The following is a 24,395-nucleotide window of genomic DNA, read 5'->3' on the forward strand; positions in this document are numbered from 1 at the left end:
AAAGCAATAGGACCTGATGGAGTCTCAGGTCTCATACTGAAAGAATGCAGAAATCAGCTGGCTGGACCGGTACATGATGTCATAAAGTGCTCAACATCAACTGGTAAAGTACCGAAGGAGTGGCGGAGGGCTGAGGTGGTCCTTGTATTGACCAGTGTAGTTTGTAAAATATGCGAGAAAGTGATGAAGAAACAATGGTCAAAATTTCTAGAACACAATATAATTACAGAAAAGCAGTATGGATTTAGAAATGGGCATTCATGTGTAACAAACTTACTGAGCTTTTACCTAAGAGTGACAGACACAACACAGGACAGGGACGGATGGGTAGAATGCGTGTATTTGGACCTGAAGAAGGCTTTTGATAAAGTTCCACATACAAGTCTACTATGGAAGCTGAAAAATAGAGGAGGACTGAAAGGGAAAATGAAGAGCTGGATGGAAAGTTATTTAAGGGGAAGAGAGAAAAGAACAGTGATAAAGGACGGGAAATCAGAATGGAGAATCGTAGATAGTGGAGTCCCTCAAGGATCAGTATTGGCACCAGTACTTTTCCTAGTATATATTAATGATATGCCGGAGAAAGTAAGCAGTTACATGAGCCTGTTTGCAGACGATGCGAAATTGCTTTGACATTTAAGAAACAGGAAAGACTAAAATTCTGCAAGACGAATTTACATTTTTCTTCACTGAAATGTAGCAGGTCACTTTTTGTTCCATTCCTGTAGCTTGGTGATGTCTTCTTGTAGGAAATCTGCAGTCAAGAGGTTAAGTGGTCTTTCTATTCCACCTTACCCTGTTACCGACACATTCTAATATCTAGCGATGTAACATGAAGATGGAATTACTCACCCCATGCCTGCCCCTTGTTCTGGCCCTCAGGCTCGGTGGTCCAGGGAACAATAGTGCGCTACAGTGGCTCCAGGAATGTCAAGTTCCGGCTCCAGGGGCCCCTCGCCCTCTACCTCACGCTGGCCCCGTCAGGCGGCGGCCTCACACTTAGCCACTTTCAAGCTGACCGCTGTGAGTTTCCCTTGGGTTTGTCGCGCACTACTGTTGGCTTAAGGTTTGATGTTTTTCTGACTGTATCTTTATAAAGTCATTATTTGTAGCCTTCAGGAACATATCAAGATGTATTATCAAGACAAGTTAGTCAAGACATATCAAGATGTATTTATGGATGGGAAGGAAATTTGTGAATAACCCATTTCAGGAGCTGCCATCTGTAGGCCAATTAGCCATTTGTATATCCTTATATATAATACTAGTCACAGACAGACAAACACCCTCCTGCCATTCCTTCAGCACCTCCCAGCCCCACAGCTATCAGGCAGGCAGGCAGGTGCTCTTCAAGGCTCCCTAGCAATGTGCCGGTGTGCCGGGGATATCTGTTGCTTTTCAAGACACATGAGAAACTGGACGTGGACCATTCTTGCGTCCCGTGGATAACTATATCATACTTAATACAGAGGCTTGCAGGATTACACTTCACCTGCCACTGTGCCAGGGGTGTTGGATGCCTGTCAAAACACTTGAAGTACTGGTGTACTTGGGAGAAGCCATGAAGGGTGGAAACAACTTTAAGGTTGTAACAATCCTAACCAAGGGATTCCCACCTGCAGCCGGGGAGGCAGGAAGGCCAACACTTTACCAATAGGCCAAGCAGACATCTCTTTGGACCAAAAAACTTTGGGGCCTTTCCTGTATCTGCACAACTGTTACACTAATGGGATTTAAATTAAATCTTTCTTTTCCTTCCTGGGATATTCCCCCGGTAAGCCAGGATGAACGGTGCATACTGCGTCCTGGGGTGCAAGGCTAAAAGCGTAACAGCGTGCAGGAGGTACACGAGTCCTGAAGACAAGAAGGCCGGCACTGTGCTTAGATCAATAAGCAACTGATTCATTGCCCTCCTCAAGGACGAGGTGAACAGGGACCTTTGAGTACTGTGCAACAGAAAAGACTTCCTTTCTATGAACCACTTTGGAGGATCCTTTGCCACCTCCCTGAGGAAAAAGATGTACTGGGAAGGTGCTCCGGATCATGATTCAAGAGAGTAATCCGAGTGGTTTTCTCAGCGTGCTTCCAGGTCCACATGTTTGAGGAGATCCCCGCCAGCAGGGAGGGCGGCTGGCCGGTGATGCTGCAGGTGCACGGCGGCGGCTACCTCCACGCCAACGCTCCCGGCCTCCTCTCTTTAAGGGTGAGCCACAGCCGTGTGTGTTGTGTCTTGTGTAGATATACATATGAGATGATTTCTTCCATCTTTCAATTCTCCAGCAAAGAATCCTCTACATAAATAGAGATGTAGGTGGCAGCATCAAGTTACAGGGCTTATATTCCTCAAGCCTTTTTGGTATTTTAATAACTCATGGCAACTCACAAACCCTGAGCTGATATAAGCCATAAAAAATAACAAGAATACAGGCCTTAGCCGTGGCCTGTAATCACAAAGTCTCTGCCATTTTGGATGACTGAAGGGACTGAGGCAGCTTCTGAGTCACTAAAAGTAATAGGTCAGTGAGCCACTTTAAATCATTAAGAGCTGCAGAGGTTTTCCGAGCATGGGCCCAGAGACAGAGATCCCAACAAGGCTGCTGTGCGACAAGCATCATTGCTCTCCACAAGGGGCAGATTTTCTTTGATTGATATTGTCATTCCCAGGCCTGGACCCTAATACCTATTACATACTAAAACTGTCATGATATCGCTGATGATGATAATGGGCCAGTCTTACAGTCCAGTCCAGCACGTTTGTAAGCTCCCCAACCAAACACAAAACACGACGAAAATTCCTTGTATAGTGTTTTTTTCACATTTGTTACTTTTTTTTATGCCCTTGAACTGACTCCTCTGCTGTAAAGAAGAAAAAAAAACACTATACAAGGCATTTTCGTCGTGTTTTGTGTTTGGTTGGGGAGCTTACAAACGTGCTGGACTGGACTGTAAGACTGGCCCAATGTATGCCAATGCAGCTCTTAGATGAAGCAAATGACTGCCTACATCATGACCTCCCAGCTGCTGCCCCACCCAAGGTCACTGACCACCCCTCCTTCCCCACAGACCAGAGCAGCGGGCGTGGCTGCGGTGACACACGTAGACGGTTCATTCTTCCGCCTCAGCTCCTACACTGGTGACAACACTATAAATATGAAGCACATACTCACAGGTAAGTGTCGTGTCTTTCCCAGGAAGGGAGGCGGCAGCAATGCTTCATATCATGTAACATATGATCTTTGATGACTTCTCTTGACATCAGTTTGAGAGGAAAACTTTACACCACAGCTCAAAGTTATCAAGGATATTAAGTGGAATATTGCTGTAAAAACTTTCTTCACTTGTTCAGCATAAATAGATTTTAAATTTAAACCAAAAAATACATGCAAAATCATAAATGCACACACACACACACACATGCAAATACACACACACACTCAGTCACACACACCCACACACACACACACACACACTCAGTCACACACACACAGGAACACTGCACCAACCTCACCTCTCTTTCCTCAGGACTCCACATTCAGGCCACGGTGAACGCTGTGTCCCTGGTCAGTGCCAACCCTGCCGCAGCTGAAGGAATGCTCTTTCATGAGTTTGAGTGCACCTGACACCTGGGGAAAGTTACTGATGGTGGTGTCATTCTCCAGCATGATGGTGTGGTGTGGGCTGCCCAGGTGACACGGGGAGAGTCTGACTGGGTACTGAGCAGCTTCACTTCATATACACTCAGTATCTGTGTAGCAAAGGTGTGGCTTAACCCGGTAGCAGCGAGGATCATGTTTCTGAATGGTCCCTCCAAGTGAGAAAAATGAAAAAAATCACCCCTCACACAAACCATTTTATAATATATATCAAAGCATTTGTGATCTGATTATGTATCATCTATTTTTTGGGGTAAATATCATGGGACAAATTTGGCCCGTCGCTGCTACTGGGTTAAATTACCACCACAATGAGCGATGCAGCAGACGCTCAGAGGCACAGCAGTGTACGCTTCAATGAGGCACCGTGAAGGATGGGAGCTTCAGTGTTTTGGTGCTCACGGGACGGAGGGAATGGGAGGGTGGTGAGGAGAGGAGGTGAGGAGGTGGAGGAACAGAAAATCACTTGGCTTTCAATAAAACCACCTACATCAGTAGCTAATTCTGATCTACTAAACAATGGTGCTTCTGTAAGGGCAAACAACTGCTCGGAGCTGCAGCCTTGTGAGCGTCTAAGTGTGATGCTGCAAAGTGTGGAGCTGAGCCGTCCTGGAAACAGTGTGGGGAGGAATTACTGATGCTGTGGGACAACGGCTGAGGCTTAGAATAACTGTCTCTACGTAGTGTTGGAGTAAAGGATCTCATTTAATTTAAGGGTATCATAGAGGGATAGATGATGATTAATTCTATCTGCTTATTTTCTTTTCTTATTTATTTATTTTTTTAGGTACCTGCAATGTTTTTTTATTTATGTGAAATACATGTCATCTGTATTTTTCAGTTAAATGGCAGACTAAAGTTTGCTATGTATGTGAGTGTCACAATGAACATCCTGATCTAAACATTAGAGTGTGTGTGTGTGTGTGTGTGTGTGTGTGTGTGTGTGTGTGTGTGTGTCCTACAGCTCTGAGAGAAACTAAAGAATGTGGGTTATTGCTGCGGGTATCTCATGTTTTCACTGTGACTCTGTGTAGCAGTCAACAATGATGATGATGATGGTGATGACAAGTGACAATGAGTATAAGTACAGTTCCATTTCAGTGAGACATCTATTAAGTCACAACATTTATTCTGCTGGGCAAGAAACACCAAGTATTTTTAACAAGGCAGCTGAGGCAGCCATCTAACATGACCTGCCATGGGTTTCAGAGGCCATGTATTATCATTTTTTAGGGAAAACCTTTAACAAAACACTGGATAAGGATGATAATTTGACAAAGCTTGTTTCAGACCTCACCCGATTTTCACCATTTGATTTTTTACTAAGATAATTACAGCACATGTGGACCTTGGTCTCTGGGTACTGGCGGGACCTTCACACACCACACACCCCATCGCCCTTGCACAACGCGAGAAAACGTTTGCTGCCTCGCAGGAAACACTTCACCTGCAGGTTTTATCCTTGAGCACCTCTTTATAAACAATAATTATCCACATCTTGCTAATAAATCATACTGACAGAAATGGGGCGAGGTCTGAAACAAGCTTAGCCAAATGATCAGGCTTATCCGACGCTTTGCTAAAAGTTATTCCCGAAACATGATATTACAAGGCCTCTGAAACTCCCGGCAGGTTGGCGGGGTGGTATAATTTGAGAGCCTTAACCATCCCCACACACTCTGACAAGCACCAGATGTCTTCAGGTTCAATGTTTAGCAGGACATTTTCAGTAAAATTCATAGTCTTAAATTCCTACTTCCTTCCACCCTATTTCCTGAAGAAAATGTTTCTTGTAAGAAAAAACAAAAATTAAATATGTATGGGTAACTTAAAATTTACATTGAAGAGAAATATATCCTGTAAAAAAAAATGTGTATATAATGACCCATCAGACACAGACCCCCTAAAATAACACTTGTGTATGTGGAACCCTACTGGCTGAATGGACAGAGTGCTGCTTCCAACCTCACTGGTGGTAGACTTACTCCCAGCTGGGGTAAAGTTCATCCCCCTGTGCCCCCGAGGCTTAAATGAATTTCTTGTGTATTGTGTACGTAACAGCACCTCTCCACTGGTGGCCTCCTACTGATGCCCTTCAAAAAGTCACCCTCTTTCATCCTCATCACATGTCCAAATTGTATAAGAACTTTGCACCTCCAGCTTATCCAGGTTTTAATCCAACTCAAAAATTTATTGGTCATTCTGTGAGGTAACTCTCAGCTTACTTAACAATCTCTTGCGAGGAACTCATTCAAATGTTTAACCGAAACCTTGATATACCACATCATGTCTCTGGATCCTCAAATCAAACTTGACTGAATCAAAATGCATGCCCCTTCAGATATGATATTTTATTAAAGACACTTGCCTAGTCATATAAATATATTACAAAAATAGTTCACAAATTAGTATCGGATCACAACAAAAACATATGAACCGGCATTGTTTCAGCAACACACAGACGCAGCAGAGTAAGAACCTCCTTTGGGTGATCGTGAGCAGAGTAAGCACTTGTTAAAGGTGAGGATGTCTTGAAAGGAGGGATTTTTTTTTTTTTACAGTAAAGGAAACAGCTCTAGGGCAAAAAAAAAAAAAAAAAAAAAAACAAAAAGCCTGCAAACCACTGTTCCTATCAAAAAAGTTAAGAGAAGTGGCCAAAAGAGAGGTCAATTTCAGGAGGAGAGGTGTCCTGATACACTCCTCCTGAAGGAACATTTGGGGCGAACATTTTTTCGCCTCCCATAACTTAAGCTGTGAGCCATCATGCCAAGATGATAACAGTAACACTCATGTCTGCAAGCTCACTCTGATGTTTTTGCCTTACCCAGCGGAAGACACAAATTTCCATAATGACCAACACAACACGAGACGCCACCATGTGAACTACTTTTAAGGTGACGGCAATGCATCAATTTTAAAAGCCATACAGTCAGTCGCCTTCAACCAGCGCAGTTTTATTTACATCACTTTTCACACATTTTTTTTTTTTTTTTTACAACAAAGGAGGCAGCTCAAGGGCACACACAATAAAAGTAAACAATAATAAAAAAAAAGCCCGCTACTCGCTGCTCCTAAAAAAGAAACAAAAGAGGTGTCCAAAAGCAAGGTCAAATACGGGAGGAGAGATGTCCTGATACCCTCCTCTTGAAAGAGTTCAAGTCGTAGGCATTGGACCCCTGCTTAACCAGAAGTATGGGTATTTGAGGGTACAAAAAAATAAATACCTTCACTAAAAAGACCAGGAAACAACGTTCTCTCTCTCGTATCCACTGAACTATTTCCCAGCTAATCACTGTCATGTCATTACAATAAGATTTAACTTTTTTGAAATCATGACAAATATTCAGCGAGACCTTACCTTGTAGAGCAAAGCCGAGGGCAAACTGGCAAGGTCTACGGCTCCTTGATGACCTTGGTGCCGTAGAGGAGGTAGCCGCCCCCGCCGGACATGTTGATGGCCGGGTGTGTGCGCTGCGGCAGGACCTGGTAGTGCCGCAGCCAGGTCTCGCTCAATCTCAAGTTGGTGCCTCCCAGTGCCCTCACCTCAGAGTAGAGCTCCATCAGGGGCTGTGAATACAAAGGTTGGTATTCTCAGATGCTTCCGCCTCTCACATCAACTACTTACAAGGGCCAAGAGGGAGATTGATCTGGCTCTAATGAGTGTTTTTAGAGGTTCATGGTACAGAAGGGTCAAACTACCACCAGGGTCATAGGAGTACCCCTGGAAGTGCCCACAACTCCTATTAAAGCCTTGCAAATTGTGTCAACAGAATGATAAACTTCACAAGATCAAAAACTTTTAGATAACACTCCACAGAAGGAAGAATTAGCGTTGCATGCCAGCCCCATCACAGTGATTCTGTAAAAGTATAACTTTCCCTGCTTGATAGGGCTTTAGAAAATGATAAGCATTAATGGAATGAAAGTCCAAATAAAAATTACTGTGGACATGATTTTATTTCAGAATATTTTATCATAATTTTCAAGCAATAAGTGATTTTTCTTTCTGAGCCATAGAAGTGTTTCCTCAGGCTTGTCCTGACTAGTATTAACTAAGACCATTTTGACTTCCTGCCCTCGGGAGATAAGAAACAGGGAAGATAAAGGTGATAATGATTTGTCATAATTAAGAAGAAATGGAAATGTTCCATCCCGGTACCTACATGATGAGACGCTGACTAAAGAGCTAACAACAAAACACATGGCAATATTTACCTCTTTGTAAGGCGAGAACACAACAAAGGGGTTGCCAGGCTTGAGGAAGGGCAGCATCTCTCTGGTGACATTGTTAGGGTACTGGCGGCAGGCCACCACCAGGCCCACCACGCCCCGCGCCAGCACCGACGACGACATGCTCAGGTCCTCCGCCTGTGTCCTCACAAACTGGACACCACCAAGGAATGCATTACATGGATGCCAGTGAAAGACATCTTGCCAGACCTTCTTTGTCATGGAGCAAAACATGTGACTAGTTAATATGAAACATTAACCCAGTAGCAGCGGGGATCATGTTTCTTAATGGTCCCCCCAAGCGAGAAAAATGAGAAAAAATCACCCCTCACACAAACCATTTCATAATATATATCCAAGCATTTGTGATCAGATTATGTATCATCTATTTGGGGGGTTTATATCATGGCACAAATTTGGCCCGTCGCTGCTACACGGTAAAGCCACAAATTTGGCCTGTCGCTGCTACACGGTAAAGCCACAAATTTGGCCCGTCGCTGCTACACGGTAAAGCCACAAATTTGGCCCGTCGCTGCTACACTGTAAAGCCACAAATTTGGCCTGTCGCTGCTACACGGTAAAGCCACAAATTTGGCCTGTCGCTGCTACACGGTAAAGCCACAAATTTGGCCCGTCGCTGCTACACAGTAAAGCCACAAATTTGGCCCGTCGCTGCTACACAATAAAGCCACAAATTTGGCCCGTCGCTGCTACACAATAAAGCCACAAATTTGGCCCGTCGCTGCTACCGGGTTAATTTCCAGCATTCTTCTCACTTAACAGGTCTGCAACATGTATATTACAGTTCCCCTTATAGAAATGAGCCTGCCAAGTAACACAACCACCCCTGGGTCTACAGGAACACAGTGAACACTCACCCTCCGAGGCCTTGGAGGCAACTGTTTCTTTGGTTGTTCCTCTCCTCCTTGAGTTTCCTGCTCCTGCTTTTTACCCTCTGGAGTTTCCCGCTCCTGCTCTTTACCCTCTGGAGTTTCCTGCTGCTCGGTCTTTTCACTGTTCTGCTGCTCTTTGGTGTCCTGACTCTCACATTCTTTATTGGAGAGGTTTGTCAGTTCATCATTTTCACAGTTCTGTTCCTCTTCTTTACTCTCCTTGTTGTTTTGGACGTGTCCATCTCCTACATCAACCTTCATTTTCTTTTCTGAAATACAATTTTTGTCTGTAAATCAATAGCTGAAAAGCACCTACATTTGTGGGAGTTCAAGCATGCATCAGACAGCCATGAGGTTGGAATATAAAAGATGAAACAGGTGAGAACTTTTCCCATCAAACTGCAACATTTGGATTTTTCTGTGAAGGTAACTCATTTTTTTGAAGGAAATAGCACTGGACGTGTGAAGAACTGCAGACTGTCTTATTGCAATGCTCCCTGCAGTGACTTGGTAAAAGGTTACATGTAAAAGTAGTTACCATCTTCTGACGCATAAGGTAAACGGTGTGCAGGACAACACAAAATATCTCCATCCTCACTGTGGGCTTAACCCGGTAGCAGCGGGGATCATGTTTCTTAATGGTCCCCCCAAGCGAGAAAAATGAGAAAAAATCACCCCTCACACAAACCATTTCATAATACATATCCAAGCATTTGTGATCAGATTATGTATCATCTATTTTTGGGGGGTTTATATCATGGCACAAATCTGGCCCGCCGCTACTACATGGTGAGGCCACAAATTTGGCCCGCCGCTGCTACACGGTGAGGCCACAAATTTGGCCCGCCGCTGCTACACGGTGAAGCCACAAATCTGGCCCGCCGCTGCTACACGGTGAGGCCACAAATTTGGCCCGCCGCTGCTACATGGTGAGGCCACAAATTTGGCCCGCCGCTGCTACACGGTGAAGCCACAAATTTGGCCCGCCGCTGCTACATGGTGAGGCCACAAATTTGGCCCGCCGCTGCTACACGGTGAAGCCACAAATTTGGCCCGTCGCTGCTACCGGGTTAAAGATGTACTTTCTGCAGACGACAACCCTGAGTTAGGGGATTTTGCAGGTTCCAGTGACCCTAATCCTGTCATTCTTACCACCGACTAATCAATTACTACGGTAAGCTTTTGAAAATAAGAGTAAGTTTCTACAATAATGTTTGGATTCTCTTGCATGAGTTGTGTTCCTGCAAGCGTCTATCTTGCACAGTGTTTATTGCTGCAATCTTGGTGACACAGTTGACATTCTTGCATCTTGGTTGCATATACAAATTTTCACTTTTACATTTGTCACTTTTTCCCATTTGAACCTCTCTTATCTACTTTCTTTAGTTGAAATTATGTATGTTGTTACTGACCAGGCAGAAGTAATATAAAAGTGGTGGTACACAGCATATTTGATGACACAAGTGACTCAAATCATGATACCAGTAAGAGATCTGGCCTTGAAATGGAGGGATAGGGTGCAGGAGTACGTTAGGGAGAGGGGTGAAAGATCCTTGAGAAATTTTGAGCGGGCAAGGAGGGTATGTCTGAATAGAGAAAGATGGAAACTCTTCTGCCGTGGCCATCCCCTGGTGGGAGCCCCTAGGAGCAGGAGTCGATGAGATGATGATGATGATGATATCTGGCATGTCTGACAGAGTGAGGGCTGGTACACTGTGAGAGGTGAAAGAAATAGCAATTCTGGCTTTGAGGTATGCAAGTGAATATGCAAAAAAAATCAGTTTAGGAAAGATAGTGAATTCAAAGTGAGTCATTAAGTACAGTAACTACATTAGCTCACCATTTGTCTCCATTGGTTCCGTGGCACTAGTGGTGGTGGTGGTGGTGGTGGTGGGTGAGGTAAGATCGTTGCTCTGTGTGGTGTCCGGCAGTTTAGTGACATTGATAAAAGATAAGACTCTCAGTTCTTGCTCTGTGAAGTTCATGAGGTCCACGGCTTCCCTGTTAAGGATATCAACAATCAGTGCACATGAGGGATGGCGGATCACTGTTCACTGATTCATGAAAAACACTCCGCTTTGGTGATACATAAAACATACAAAACTGAAAAGTCATATTAAAAAATAACTTCAGACTTATGACTCCTGCTTGTCCTATGCTGCGCCCCCATCACTCCATTTGAATGAAGTTGCATAAGTTAGGGTTGGTTGAAGATCTGGGCAGCAGGTGGGTAATCTTCTGACATTCAGCGATGGTTAAAAATCCAAGCGTTTCAGTGGGACTCAAACCTTGGTCCACGGGCTCACCACGCCTCCCCAATTTATTAATCAAATATCCTTAATCTACACCAAGAGTATGCTTACCTCAATCCATTAATGAATAAAAACAATAGTCTGAATCCTTCTAATTGTCTATCTATCTATATCTGACACCCTCATCCCCCATCATCATATATTTAATGTCAGGTTGTTCTATAATTTTTTATGAGATTAAATGGTTGATGACGTGCTTCCAGCTATTTCTGTTGAGTGCCTCGGCCTCTCATATCCTCACAGCTGCCCGGTCCTCTTAAACACATTCTCTCCATGTCTTCCTTGGCCTGCCTGGTGGACAGCGGCCCGGCACTTCCACCCCAACACTCAGCCAATGCCTCACCACCCACTCTCCTCTTCAGAATACTTATGTGATGGCTAATTCATGACAAAATCTTAATCCCTTTTTCCTACATTCCATAGAAGTGGAGAAAACCATTTAAAGAAATGCAGAACATCCAGGACATGACAAAAAGACTGGGCCATGGCCTCACCTCTGTGGGTGTCCCCCGTGATACACCTGCACCAGGTGGCCAGCAGTGCCCATGCGGTGCAGCATGGCGGCCGTCACCAGGCCCTGCGTGCCAGACTCAAAGATGGCAAAGTTGCCGCCAGACTGGATGTTGCAGTGACACAAAAGTTGAGACAGTGTGTCAATACGAAGATTCCTGGAGAGGGAGAAGAAGAAAACAATATAATATCATGGACGTTACACCCCAGCTTGTGATAAAGAAATTAATAATGCTGTTGAGTAATAACACTGTGGATGTATCTAAACTTACGCAATTTTGAGCGGATCTTGTACGTAGAACATGTTGTTCAGGAGACGTATAGTAGGCCTGTGAACGGTGATTACTTCGCCATATTTCTTCTGCTTTTTATTCACATACTTCTCTTGTGAGTAAACAGTTTTGTCTCTGAAGGTTGAGCTGTTTTCTGTTATTACTTGAATGACCTGAAAGTGCAAATTCATATCAGTTCTTTTGATCATCACACAAATAACATCACATATCATCTGCCTATCTATCTACACCTTCGACGCCCTACTCCTGCACGGGAATTTCCCTCCAGGGGGCGGCCACGGCAAAAGTGTCTCCATCTCTCCCTGTTCTGGCACTCCCTCTCAGCACACTCAATCCTGGTACTTCCAACTCCCTCGCTCCAAAACTCACTCACCCTGTTGATCCGTTTCACATGTGGTCTTCCCCTGACACCCCCTCCCTCAATCCTCCCCTCATACACTCTCTTCACAAATTCATTCTCCCACTTTACTTGAACATTCATAGTTAAGGGAGTGTCTGTGCTATTACTATTCTTTGCACTGAATTTTTTGCTCAAGTATCCTTACACTTGACAAAGCTTGTAATGTGTGCCTCCTTAACAGGGTGTAGGTTAAGAAAAAGAAATCAGGTGTTACCATTTCTTTTCTCCTCAGGCAAGTTTTCTATCACTCAGGACCTGTCTGCATCAGCTCTCTTACAAAAGCCCCAATAAAATAAACGGTCTATATAATTTGTACATGTAGTTTTCTTACCTCTTTCCCTGTCAGCCCTTTATTCTTGAGCTTGAGTATTTCCTCTGGTGTTAGTTTCTGTGAGCGGCCGTCATCTTGCAAGTCCCTGTTGTCCACTCCTCCCTCCTTGACTGAGGAATAGAAGTGAATGAGGGAGTCGTCTTTCACAGAATATTTGCAGACACGCTTCTAAACGAATAAGTCTGTATCTTACACTTCTATTACATTCTCACTTCAAGGAGCTCGGTGATCTGCAGACAATCCTACATTCAGATGCTCAGTGATTCAGAACTACGATCTCATATTCTGGATGAGCCAAAACCTGCAACTCACCGATGTCGAGAGATTTGATCGGGTGCTCCTCCCGGGTAACGCTGAACAACCTGTTGGACACCTTCTCCATGCGGAAGGAAGACCCGTAGGGGCAGCTGAGGGCGCCATCCAGGTTCAGAGTGAACTGACCATCCCCTCGCTTTCCAAATGTGTAGGACCTGTGTGTGAGTCATTGGAGATGTATTTTCAAACTCCAGGCTCCACATTTCTTGATTATTACAAACCTGATGGCTAAATCAAGTTCAAGTAACATGGAAGTGTATAAACCTTTGCATATATACTATAGCAAATTGTGTGCATATATTTAGAATTAAAAGCATCATGATTCATTTAATATACTGAGTTCATTACTACTGCTAATAATTCTAGATTCCTAACTGGTCAGATACCACATCCACTGGCTGCCTCACCTTCCTTTAAACAGTCGGCAGGTTTTGAGGTACGCCCCTTTCTGCACCAGCACCACACACCCCTCACGGATCTGTGTCTTGTCGTCCGCCATGACGCCTTAGGGGGGAGGAGGACATAACTGTTACAACCAAACAGGAAGAAGTGAACTCTAAAAAGTGGTAAATAAAATCAATTTACTCATTTTTACTGATCATTTAAAATAAATAAATAATCTAATAAAGAATGAAAACAAAAATGAGTACTAGCTTAAGTATTGTTATCTCAAATTTTTAACTGAAAATAATAAAGATTAAGAAGATTAAACTATAAATATATACACAAATACACCCCCACCATCACTTGGCAGAACATGACACAGGCCACAATGTCGCTAACCACATTTGCAATAATTTGAACCTTCACACAAGCTACTCCTTCAAATCTAAACGAGTCTTCAGAGCATCTATGAACCACTATAAGCAGACCTTTGTGGGTAGTATTCATTTCATCTCTTCCACTCATGAGTTGGCACTACAGAAACAGTCTGGTTTAGCTGCTCAAAAGGTGTCAACATAACCACGAGGTAAGGACATCAGGGTTGCAGAGCCAGAGTTAGGAATAAAGTCCAGGAGATTAACCCGGTAGCAGCGGGGATCATGTTTCTTAATGGTCCTTCCAAGCGAGAAAAATGAGAAAAAAATCACCCCTCACACAAACTATTTCATAATATATATCAAAGCATTTGTGACCAGATTATGTATCATCTATTTTTTGGGGTAAATATCATGGCACAAATTTGGCCCGTCGCTGCTACACGGTGAAGCCACAAATTTGGCCCGTCGCTGCTACACGGTGAAGCCACAAATTTGGCCCGTCGCTACTACACGGTGAAGCCACAAATTTGGCCCGTCGCTGCTACACGGTGAAGCCACAAATTTGGCCCGTCGCTGCTACACGGTGAAGCCACAAATTTGGCCCATCGCTGCTACATGGTGAAGCCACAAATGTCTGCATCGCTACATGGTGAAGCCACATATTTGGCCCGTCTCTGCTACATGGTGAAGCCACAAATTTGGCCCGTCGCTACTACACGGTGAAGCCACAAATTTGGCCCGTCGCTGCTACATGGTGAAGCCACAAATTTGGCCCGTCGCTACTACACGGTGAAGCCACAAATTTGGCCCGTCGCTGCTACATGGTGAAGCCACAAATTTGGCCCTTCGCTGCTACATGGTGAAGCCACAAATTTGGCCCGTCGCTGCTACATGGTGAAGCCACAATTTGGCCGCTGCTACTACACGGTGAAGCCACAAATTTGGCCCGTCGCTGCTACATGGTGAAGCCACAAATTTGGCCCGTCACTGCTACATGGTGAAGCCATTTGGCATTTTGTCCGTCGCTGCTACACGGTGAAGCCACAAATTTGGCCCGTCGCTGCTACATGGTGAAGCCACAAATTTGGCCCGTCGCTGCTACACGGTGAAGCCACAAATTTGGCCCGTCGCTGCTACATGGTGAAGCCACAAATTTGGCCCGTCGCTGCTACACGGTGAAGCCACAAATTTGGCCCGTCGCTGCTACATGGTGAAGCCACAAATTTGGCCCGTCGCTGCTACACGGTGAAGCCACAAATTTGGCCCGTCGCTGCTACACGGTAAAGCCACAAATTTGGCCCGTCGCTGCTACATGGTGAAGCCACAAATTTGGCCCGTCGCTGCTACACGGTGAAGCCACAAATTTGGCCCGTCGCTGCTACATGGTGAAGCCACAAATTTGGCCCGTCGCTGCTACATGGTGAAGCCACAAATTTGGCCCGTCGCTGCTACATGGTGAAGCCACAAATTTGGCTCATCATTGCTGCTGGGTTAATACCTTCAGGTGGGTGTACTTCTGGAATTTTACCAAATAAACCCAAATTTTAACCATAAAGTTTTGTACACCATTGAGACCAGTGAAGTTATATTTACCCCAATGACAGCCAGTAGTAACACCAGTATGGCAGGCTGATGGTCACCTCATCTTTTTATTTTTTTTATAGATATAACAGATACAGTCCCATAGAAAGAGTGGGGAAGAGATTCATGAGGGGTAGGTATGACTGGGGGATAATAATAATGTGCACAGTCTAGGCCAGGGGCAAGGAACCTTTTCGACAGGAGGGCCAGATGAGACTTTCAGGAGCAGGCTACGGGCTGGAGTGACGAATGAGAACCCCAAAGTAAAAAATGTGAAAAATGAAAAACATAAAGATCAGTGAGACAACTGGTGGTGCTTGCCATAAGGTGTAAAGTGTTTCAATGTCTGACTCGGTGGGAGAGGTAGACAATAGAAAAATATCACTGAGGTGGAGGTGGGATCAAAGTTGAGGCACATTCACATTGAGAGGATTCAGGTGCGTAGTGATGTCTGTGAGTAGGCACAGGTGAGTGTGCCATTGCGGGTCAAAGTGGTCAGTGTGGGGAAGATTCTTCTGATGGAGGAAAGTGGCGATCTCCTGCTGCAGGTTGCACACACAGGGCACCGTGGCCCCACGACAAGACAGTTTCAGCCTGTCTATTTTATGTTTAAATTAAATAGGACAAGCAGATCTCAAAAAGGACAGACTTGGCAACTCTTGCAGTGAGGTGAGGAGCGCAGGCTTGACAAGCAGTATTTGCCAGCAGATGATGTTTGCCATATTTTTTTTCCTGGGGTTTCAAGGGCCGGATTGCGATGTTATTGCCTAGCAGGGTGGCAAGGTAGATGCTAGGCCTTCATGGGCCGGATATGGCCCGCGTACCGGGGGTTGCCCGCCCCTGGTCTAGGTGAACAGAAGGCCCAGCCACTCTCACAGCATAGATCCACACACATAGGTTGAGCTCTATCTGACGGAGGTGATGATGGAGTTCCCCGATTGCCCCACCCTACTCCTCATACTGTACGCGGCGTGGTGACGCAGCACAGCCAGACAATTCATCCCGAGCCCGGTGAAGGCCAGGGATGAGCTAGTCCATCTAGGAAGCCCCAGAAGCCGCTTAAGGAAGAAAGAAGAAAGACAAAAACTGTGGAGGCTGTGGACCTTCAAGTTGGCCGAATTAATTCCAGCAGAACTTCCGACAAGTGAGACAAGTAATTAAGTAAGTAAATGTAAGGGCACTCCCACTGAGCCATGCCGATGTCTGGCAGTCCAGCCTGGAGTGTGGCGGCACTACCATGCACTCCGTCTTGGTGGTGTTGTAGACGGGTAATTACTGAGAATCACTATGCGCCTCCAAAATACGATATTACGCCTCCATATTATACTTAAGGGACGAAATACATGTCCCTTAACCATAATATGAAGGCGGAAAAACTTAAAAGTAAGGAAAACGTGGTAAAGGTAGCGAAAAGGCATATTAACCTGGTAGCAGCGGCGGGCCAAATTTATGCCATGATATAAACCCTCAAAAATAGATGATGCATAAACCGATTACAAATGCATTGATATATATAATGAAATGGTGTGTGAGTGATGATTTTTCTCACTATTCTCGCTTAGAGGGGCCTTTAAGAAACATGATCTCCGCAGGTACCAGGTTAACGCCAGCAGTACCATGTCATCAGCACAAACGAGTTGATGTACCTGTCACATAAGTGGAAGCTTGTGCGTGTGTCCTTGGCAATCTTCACACTTGTTTTAACTCTACACTCTTTCCTATTGATTCCCGAAAGCTCTGAAGGTTAGCAGAATACTTGTGTCTCGATAATAAAAATGTCTACACCTGCTACAGTTTTACCCAGAATACATACATACCGTTTACCGATGCCGAGGTTTCAGGCCCCGCCCCTCTTCTTCTTCTTCTTCTTTTGAGCTGCTCCGCTTTTGTAGGTCCTGCTCCTCCTGGTCCTCTCCTCTGCTTAATCTCACACACCGCCCGTCTTCTTCTTGGGTGTTTTTATGGGGCGCCTGTGTGTTTGTTTACCTTCGCCCACGTGGGAGTTTCGCCTTTGCAACGGCACTCCTGATATGTCTTCACTGTTGTTTTGGTGTTGTGTGGTGTTGTTTTGGTGGTGTGTGGTGTTGTTTTGGTGGTGTGTGGTGTTGTTTTGGTGCTGTGTGGTGTTGTTTTGGTGGTGTGTGGTGTTGTTTTGGTGTTGTGTGGTGTTGTTTTGGTGTTATGTGGTGTTGTTTTGGTGTTGCGTGGTGTTGTTTTGGTGTTGTTTTGGTGTTGTTTTGGTGTTGTTTTGGTGCTGTGTGGTGTTGTTTTGGTGCTGTGTGGTGTTGTTTTGGTGTTGTGTGGTGTTGTTTTGGTGCTGTGTGGTGTTGTTTTGGTGTTGTGTGGTGTTGTTTTGGTGCTGTGTGGTGTTGTTTTGGTGTTGTGTGGTGTTGTTTTGGTGTTGTGTGGTGTTGTTTTGGTGTTGTGTGGTGTTGTTTTGGGCATCTCCTGTAACGTAAGTGGCAATCAGTCAGCCACATAGTTCACCTGTTCTGTTTTCACCCCAAGTGGATGTTGCCTTTCCACATTCAAGTAATAAATAATAATGTGAAAACTTTAAAAAAAAAAAATGTATGGAGTTGATGATACGAAAATAAAAAATAATGAAAGTCAACAAAAATCAGGAGCGAGGAAGAGTATTATTATTATCAGAGAGGGCAAGAAATCTGAAACGCAGTAGTAGTAGTAGTAGTAGTAGTAGTAGTAGTAGTTGTGATAGTAGTAGTAGTAGTAGTAGTAGAGCAGTTTGTGTGTGTGTGTGTGTGTGTGTGTGTGTGTGAGGGGGGGAGGGGAGGGGGGGAGGGGGCATTTCCACCACTACAAAAATTACTCTTCCTTCACACCATCGATATCTTGACACTCTGACCTCACCACCACCATCACCACCACCCTCATCTCCACCACCATCACCACCACCCCCCCAACCTGACAACCTACATCTCCCCCACCCCCCATGAATCCACCACCACTGATGTACTGCCGCCCCAGCCCCGCCCCTGCCCCGCCCCACCCTCATCGACATACTCCGCATCTTGGTCGTAAAGTGGACCCGGGCGAGGCCATGGAGAGGGGGGGGCAGGGGGGGCAGGAGGTCAAAAGGGGGCCATAGGGTCGAGGCAGTGTCCTTAGGCGCCCTTCGGAATGCCAGGGATGTGTAGGAAAGGGAAAGGGAGGGACGGAGGAGATGCTGAGGAAGGGAGGGAAGGGAAGGGGATGCTGAAGAAGGGAAGTAAAGGAAGGGATGGGAAGAAAGGGAGTGGATGGGAAGGAAAGGGATGGGAAGGGATGAGGCGATGCTGAAGAAGGGAAGGAAAGGAAAGGAAAGGAAAGGAAGGGAAGGGAAGGAAAGAGAACGGAAGGAAAAGAGAATGGAAGGGATGGGACGGGCAGGGCAGGCGAGGAAAGAGAAGGATAGGGAATGGAAAGGAAGGAAAGGAAGAGAATGGAAGGGAAGGGAAGGGAAGGGGATGGAATGGAAAGGAAGGAAAGGGAAGGGAAGAGAGAGAGAGAGAGAGAGAGAGAGAGAGAGAGAGAGAGAGAGAGAGAGAGAGAGAGAGAGAGAGAGAGAGAGAGAGAGAGAGAGAGAGAGAGAGAGAGAGAGGGGGTTGAAAGGGAAACTAAGACATTTGATGAAAGTGATGATGAATGACAACAGGAAGAGTAATAATAATAATAATAATAATAATAATAATAATAATAATAATAATAATAATAATAATAATAATAATAACATTCACTGAAGCAAACAACAAAAACAAACAAAAGTCACAACCAACTTAAAAAAAATAACAGTAAGACAAAAAAAAATAAAGAAAACAAAAATAAAAATGAAAAAGAAATAAAAAAAAGATCAGAACACTCACTCATAAACGCCTCACATTCTAAAACAACAACAACAACAACAACAACTGAACAGATAAGTGAAAAAAAAAAATCCGACATCACTAGCAAAAAAAACAAAAAACAAAAAGATAAAAGAAAAAAAACGAGAAGGCAAAATAACTACAACAACGAAAATAAAAGCGCATCGCTATAGATAGTCCGGATCCTTCTTGGCGCGATGGGCCGAACAAGAGGGACGGGAGGAGAGAGAGAGAGAGGAGGAGGATCGAGGCCCTTGACAAGCGATCCAATCCCCTGTTGACGCCGCGGGCTGTTTCTGGAGGGCGTCAATTTATTATTTTTCCTTTCTATGTTTTCTTTCCCTTTTTGGAGGTTCACGGGAGGGAGGGAAGGAGGGAGGGAGAGAAGGAGGGAGGGAGGAAGGAAAAGAAAATGAGAGGCTGAAATACTTAACACAATGCGGGTCGTCATGTGTGTGTGTGTGTGTGTGTGTGTGTGTGTGTGTGTGTGTGTGTGTGTGTGTGTGTGTGTGTGTGTGTGTGTGTGTGTTCCAAAAGGGTATAGTTCAGCGGCGTAGTCCCCCTGGGAGCTACACTGGACATTAAAAAGTATAATAACCCGGCCGACTGGACCCAACCCCCACTACCACCACCACCACCACCATCACATTCCCTCTCTCCATCTCCTCCCCATCTCTCTCTCTCCCGTGCATCACAGCCACACCTACACATTTTCCTCCTTGCCTCGCCCTTCCACCTCCCCTGCCGCCCCCTCCCCAAAGGCCATTCAGATGAAGTTGGTACGCCACCTGTTGGGCGACCGTGGGAAAAAACACCATTATGGGTAAACTGAGGAGAAACTCTATTCTCTAACACCCGGGGTCTCAGGTAGGCTTTTGTTGGGCTGAGGTTACGTGGGTGTGGCGGGGAGGAGGAGGAGGAGGAGGAGGAGGAGGAGGAGGAGGAGGAGGGGGAGTAATGGGGAAGCTGAGGATGGAATGAGGAAGATGTGGAGGAGGGAGGGGAAGGGAGATGAGGAAAGGAGAGAAGAGGAGAGAGGAATGGACATGTATTTCTGAGGTTGTTGACAGACGGTAGTAGTAGTAGTAGTAGTAGTAGTAGTAGTAGTGGTAGTAGTGAGGTTATTTATGGGGACATGTTGAAGAGGAAACGGCAAAGATATTACAGCCGTTCCCCATTGTGTTTTCAAAGGACACCGCCATTTCTCTCCTCCTCCTCCTCCTCCTCCTATCACCCCTGCTCCTATTTCCTTTCCACCTTCCCTTTTCACAACATATTCTTTACTCCTCGTTATACCTTCTCCTCGTCCTCGTCCTCGTCCTCGTAGACACGTCCTCTCACCGCCTGTCGTCATTAGGAGTAACAGGGACGCAGGAAAGCAAGGCTGATTTGTTAGCGGCTTCTTGGAGGTGCTGGGGTGTCGTGTGGAGGGGCGGGGGTGGAGGGGGATGATGGGGGGAGGGAGTGAGGGGAAAGAGGCTGAGGGTGATGGGGGAGGCTGATGAGGGCAGTAGAAAGTGGAGAAGAGGGTGAGGGGTGGAGGGAGGGAGTGAGAGTTGAGGGTGAAGACGGGGCAGAGGATGAGGAAGGCGGTGGAAGATGAAGGCATAAGATAAGGAAGGTGGCACTGCATTCTGTGGAAGAGAGGAGGTGGTGGAAGATAGGGAGAGAATGAGGACGATGGTGGGGGCATGCAAGATAAAAGAAGAAGGGAGGTCGTGGGGGGTGAAGAAGATGGCATGAAGGCATTGCAAAGGGATATGGCACTGCAGAAGAGAGGCCACAAGAGAGATGGGGGTCGAAGATAGGGAGAGGATCGTTGAGAGCAAGGGTGAAGAAGGAAGGGAGGTCAGGAGGATGAAGAAGAGGGTGGAGACGAAGAAGGGAGGGTGAGGGAGGTCAGAGGGAGGTAGAGAGAGGGAGGCGTAGGAGTGTGAGAGTGTGGGAGAGAGGGAAGGGAAGGAACAGAGGAGAGGTCAAGTTTCCCCACGCTGACCACCGCCCAGGGAAAGGTTCCTCGTATTAAGTGAACGTTAACATATTCCCGGTAATGTTTCTTCGGCCCTTCCAGTGTTTTATGAGTTCTCGGCACCTCGGCCCCTCCTACACCCACCCACTCCCTCACGGCCACCCCCATCCCCTTCCATTCCCTTCCCTTCCCTTTCCATTTCTTTCCTTTCTTTTCCCTTTCCTTTCTCAGTATCTCCTCCGTCTATCCCTTTCCTTTCCCTTCTCTTCCCTTCCCTTTCATTTCCTTTCATTTCTTTTCCTTTTCCTTCATCAGTATCTCCTCCGTCCATCCCTTTCCTTTCCTTTCCCTTCTCTTCCCTTCCCTTTCCCTTCCTTTCCTTCCGCTTCCCTTCCTTTTCCTTCCTCAGTATCTCCTCCGTCCATCCCTTTCCTTTCTTTTCCCTTCCTTTTCTTCTCTATCCTTCATTTTCTTCCTTTTCTTCCCTTCCCTTCTATTCCTTCTCTCCATTGTTGTTTTCTTCTTCCTCATTCGTATACTTCCTTTCATCTCTCCCTCTTTGCTCTCCTTCATGGATGTTTTCTTTATTTCTTTATTTTCTGGGTTTCATTCAAGAGGCGACAGTAACAGAAGCGCTGAAGTCATCCTCAAGCTGTATTTAGTAGTTCGGCCTCTCCTCGAATATGCGGTGCAGTACTGGTCTCCTTACTATAGGACTGATATCAAGATGTCAGTATAGAATATGTGCAGTGGGAGATGAGTAGATATATTCACGGGTTAAGGAACTTGTCACATAACGATAGGCCTGAAGGTATATATTTGCGTTATCTATTATCCCTTCCTTTCCCTTCCCTTACCATCCATCCCTTCCCTTCCTTTTCCTTCCTCAGCATCTCCTCCGTCCATCCCTTTCCCTTCTCTTCCCTTCCTTATTCTTCCTTTCCTTCCCTTCTGTTCCTTCTCTTCCTTCCTTCTTTCCTTCAACCATTTTCATTCTCTCTTGCGTCTTGTCGGTCTTCCCCTCTTCATTAAACATCCTCACCACATCCTCCTGCTTGAAATCCTCCCTCCTCCTCCTCCTTTTTCCATCTTCACCCTCCTCCTCTTCCTTCTTCCCCTCCTCCTCCTCCTCCTCCTCCTCCTCCTGCTCGTCCATCCTCCCTGTTCACACCCCCCTGCCTGGTATTGGTTAAGAAATCATTAGCTTTTTTCTCCCATTTGTTAACATTTGGCGGCAAGGGGCGGAGTGTTCTCAAGTGTCCCCCCCTCCCCCCACCACCTGACCCTCCCCTCCCCCCACCCCCTTACCCTCCCCTCCCCATATGACCCTCACCACCTCTTCCCCTCTCCCTAACTCTCCCATATAATACCCCACCTCTTCTTCCTTCTCCCCTCTTCCCCTTCCATACAGTACCCCCTCCTTCCCTTTCTCCCTCCAATCCCCAAACTCCTTCCCTCTGACACCCCTCTTCCTCCCCTAGGCCCATCCCTCCATCCTTCCCCTCTTTCTCCCTTTCTTCGACACCTCTCCTCTCCCTGCCTTTTCTCTTCCCTTCCTCTCCATTTCCCTGCCCTTCACCATGTCATCTGTGTCTAGTAATAATAATAATAATAATAATAATAATAATAATAATAATAATAATAATAATAATAATAATAATAATAATGATAATAATAACAGCCGTGATTGTAACGTAATATTGACAATGGATACACTAATTAAACACTATGAGAGAGAGAGAGAGAGAGAGAGAGAGAGAGAGAGAGAGAGAGAGAGAGAGAGAGAGAGAGAGAGAGAGAGAGAGAGAGAGAGAGAGAGAGAGAGAGCAGTGTCCTTCTCCGCGGGCAACACTCAAAGAAAGAGAGAAAAAAAACCTAATGACAATTCTCATTTATCTCGGCGGGGAGAGAACTCTTAGGCCACCAGGGGTCACTACTTCTCCCCCCCCTCCCCCTCCCCTCCCCCTCCCCCCTCCTCCTCCCCCGACGTCAAGAGGGGATAGGGGGGGAGGAGGGGGCTGTAGGGAACAACTTAATTTTCAAGAAGACAAGACAATGTGTGTGTGTCTGTGCGTGTGTGTGTGTGTGTGTGTGTGTGTGTGTGTGTGTGTGTGTGTTTTAAAACATGTGGTGGCTTGTTTCAGAAAAAAAAATAATAAACAGCGACCACTCTCTCTCTCTCTCTCTCTCTCTCTCTCTCTCTCTCTCTCTCTCTCGTGGTCACACAAGCCATACATAATGTCTTCTCAATTTCTGACACACACACACACACACACACACACACACACACACACACACACACACACACACACACACACACACACACACATACACACACCTTACGTTTTCAGTTCACGCGTCCACAGAAAGCTATGGGTGTGAAGGGCTATTATGGAGGCAGAGAGGGAGTGTGGGCGTGGCGGGGGGGAGGTGCTGGGAAGGTGAGGGTGGAGGGAGGGAGGAGGGAAGAAGGGAGCGAGGGAGGGAAAGCAGTAGGTGTGAAGAGATAATTAGGAACCCTCATACCTCCCGGCCTAATGTAACTCTACTTTCCCTCTCTCCTCCCACGGGTAAGACGGAGGAGGAGGAGGAGGAGGAGGGAAACCACACTCAGGGGGGGAGGGGGGTGCGCCATATATCCTACTACGCATTTCCAAAACGTCATAGCTCCTACAACTTCAGCAGTCTTAAGAGTCGTGACATGTTTCTTACAGGGATACAGCACATCTACGCACAAAACTCTTTCACATTTCCTACAGAAACAAAGGCAGCGAATCACATTTCCTACAGGATTACAGTCTATATAGATCTTGTTCCAGTCAGTCGGTCAACACAGGAAGAAAAGTCTGGTTCACGTTCAGACGCGTTAAGTTAAGGCTCGATCCAACACTTCTTCTCTCAGTTCAAGGAAGGACACGGGAGGACGACGCCAACGTTTCACCAGGAGAGGGAGCATTTTGGGCCTCGTGCTGCACTGCGGTCAGCCCGGCCAGGTTCTGCTGCCCCGCCGACACGCTGCCTGCCGAACATATGGCAAAGCTACCCTTGTGGCAGCAACACATCATAACCTTGTAAAATGTCCCTCTTATCTTACTGTCATGCATGGCAGGCTTGAGGTATTCATTTAAAAAGTTTCTTTGAAATGAATGTGGTCACGAAATCCAGTCTTAACTTGTTTTACAATTTCATTTGATATACCTGTGTTGTCAGAAAGAGAGAAAAATTCTTATTAATATTCTCTAGGGTTTTGTTCTCTTTCTTGCATAATGTAACTGTCCTCTGCA

At 45.8% G+C, this 24,395-nt stretch overlaps 2 protein-coding genes across 5 annotated transcripts in view; one reads left to right on the forward strand and one right to left on the reverse strand.

Annotated features, from left to right (window-relative positions):
• The window catches only part of LOC126987595 (uncharacterized), a 13,113-nt gene extending 6,849 nt beyond the window's left edge, over positions 1 to 6,264 (forward strand). For all 4 annotated transcript variants that reach the window (XM_050844708.1, XM_050844709.1, XM_050844711.1 and 1 more), the window contains exons 4-7: positions 883 to 1,023; positions 2,079 to 2,203; positions 3,064 to 3,169; positions 3,523 to 6,264. In XM_050844708.1, the coding sequence (XP_050700665.1) occupies positions 883 to 1,023; positions 2,079 to 2,203; positions 3,064 to 3,169; positions 3,523 to 3,620 (470 nt within the window). In that variant the 3' untranslated portion in view covers positions 3,621 to 6,264. The remainder of the gene's footprint in view (positions 1 to 882; positions 1,024 to 2,078; positions 2,204 to 3,063; positions 3,170 to 3,522) is intronic.
• Positions 4,564 to 14,304, reverse strand: LOC126987594 (tRNA (adenine(58)-N(1))-methyltransferase non-catalytic subunit TRM6-like). The gene is made up of 10 exons (XM_050844707.1): positions 13,810 to 14,304; positions 13,345 to 13,441; positions 12,935 to 13,092; positions 12,623 to 12,732; positions 11,871 to 12,043; positions 11,583 to 11,756; positions 10,617 to 10,777; positions 8,762 to 9,045; positions 7,869 to 8,036; positions 4,564 to 7,220 (listed from the first exon to the last, which is right to left on the reverse strand). Exons 1-10 carry the CDS (start codon positions 13,844 to 13,846, stop codon positions 7,047 to 7,049), a joined length of 1,536 nt encoding a protein of 511 aa, XP_050700664.1. The 5' UTR covers positions 13,847 to 14,304; the 3' UTR covers positions 4,564 to 7,046.
• Between the last annotated feature and the right edge of the window lie 10,091 nt (positions 14,305 to 24,395).

The sequence above is a fragment of the Eriocheir sinensis genome, chromosome 65 (assembly GCF_024679095.1).
Source record: "Eriocheir sinensis breed Jianghai 21 chromosome 65, ASM2467909v1, whole genome shotgun sequence".
Lineage (NCBI taxonomy): Eukaryota > Metazoa > Arthropoda > Malacostraca > Decapoda > Varunidae > Eriocheir > Eriocheir sinensis.

What these genes read in the sequence shown, in the direction of transcription:
- LOC126987594 (XM_050844707.1), bottom strand. Translation starts at nt 13,846, where the DNA reads ATGAGTGGAAGAGATGAAATGAATACTACCCACAAAG. An exon ending in TGCCGACTGTTTAAAGGAAG is followed by an intron (nt 13,093 to 13,344) that starts GTGAGGCAGCCA and finishes ACTCACACACAG; the next exon opens with GTCCTACACATTTGGAAAGC. An exon ending in TGCCTCCAAGGCCTCGGAGG is followed by an intron (nt 8,037 to 8,761) that starts GTGAGTGTTCAC and finishes GGTGGTGTCCAG; the next exon opens with TTTGTGAGGACACAGGCGGA.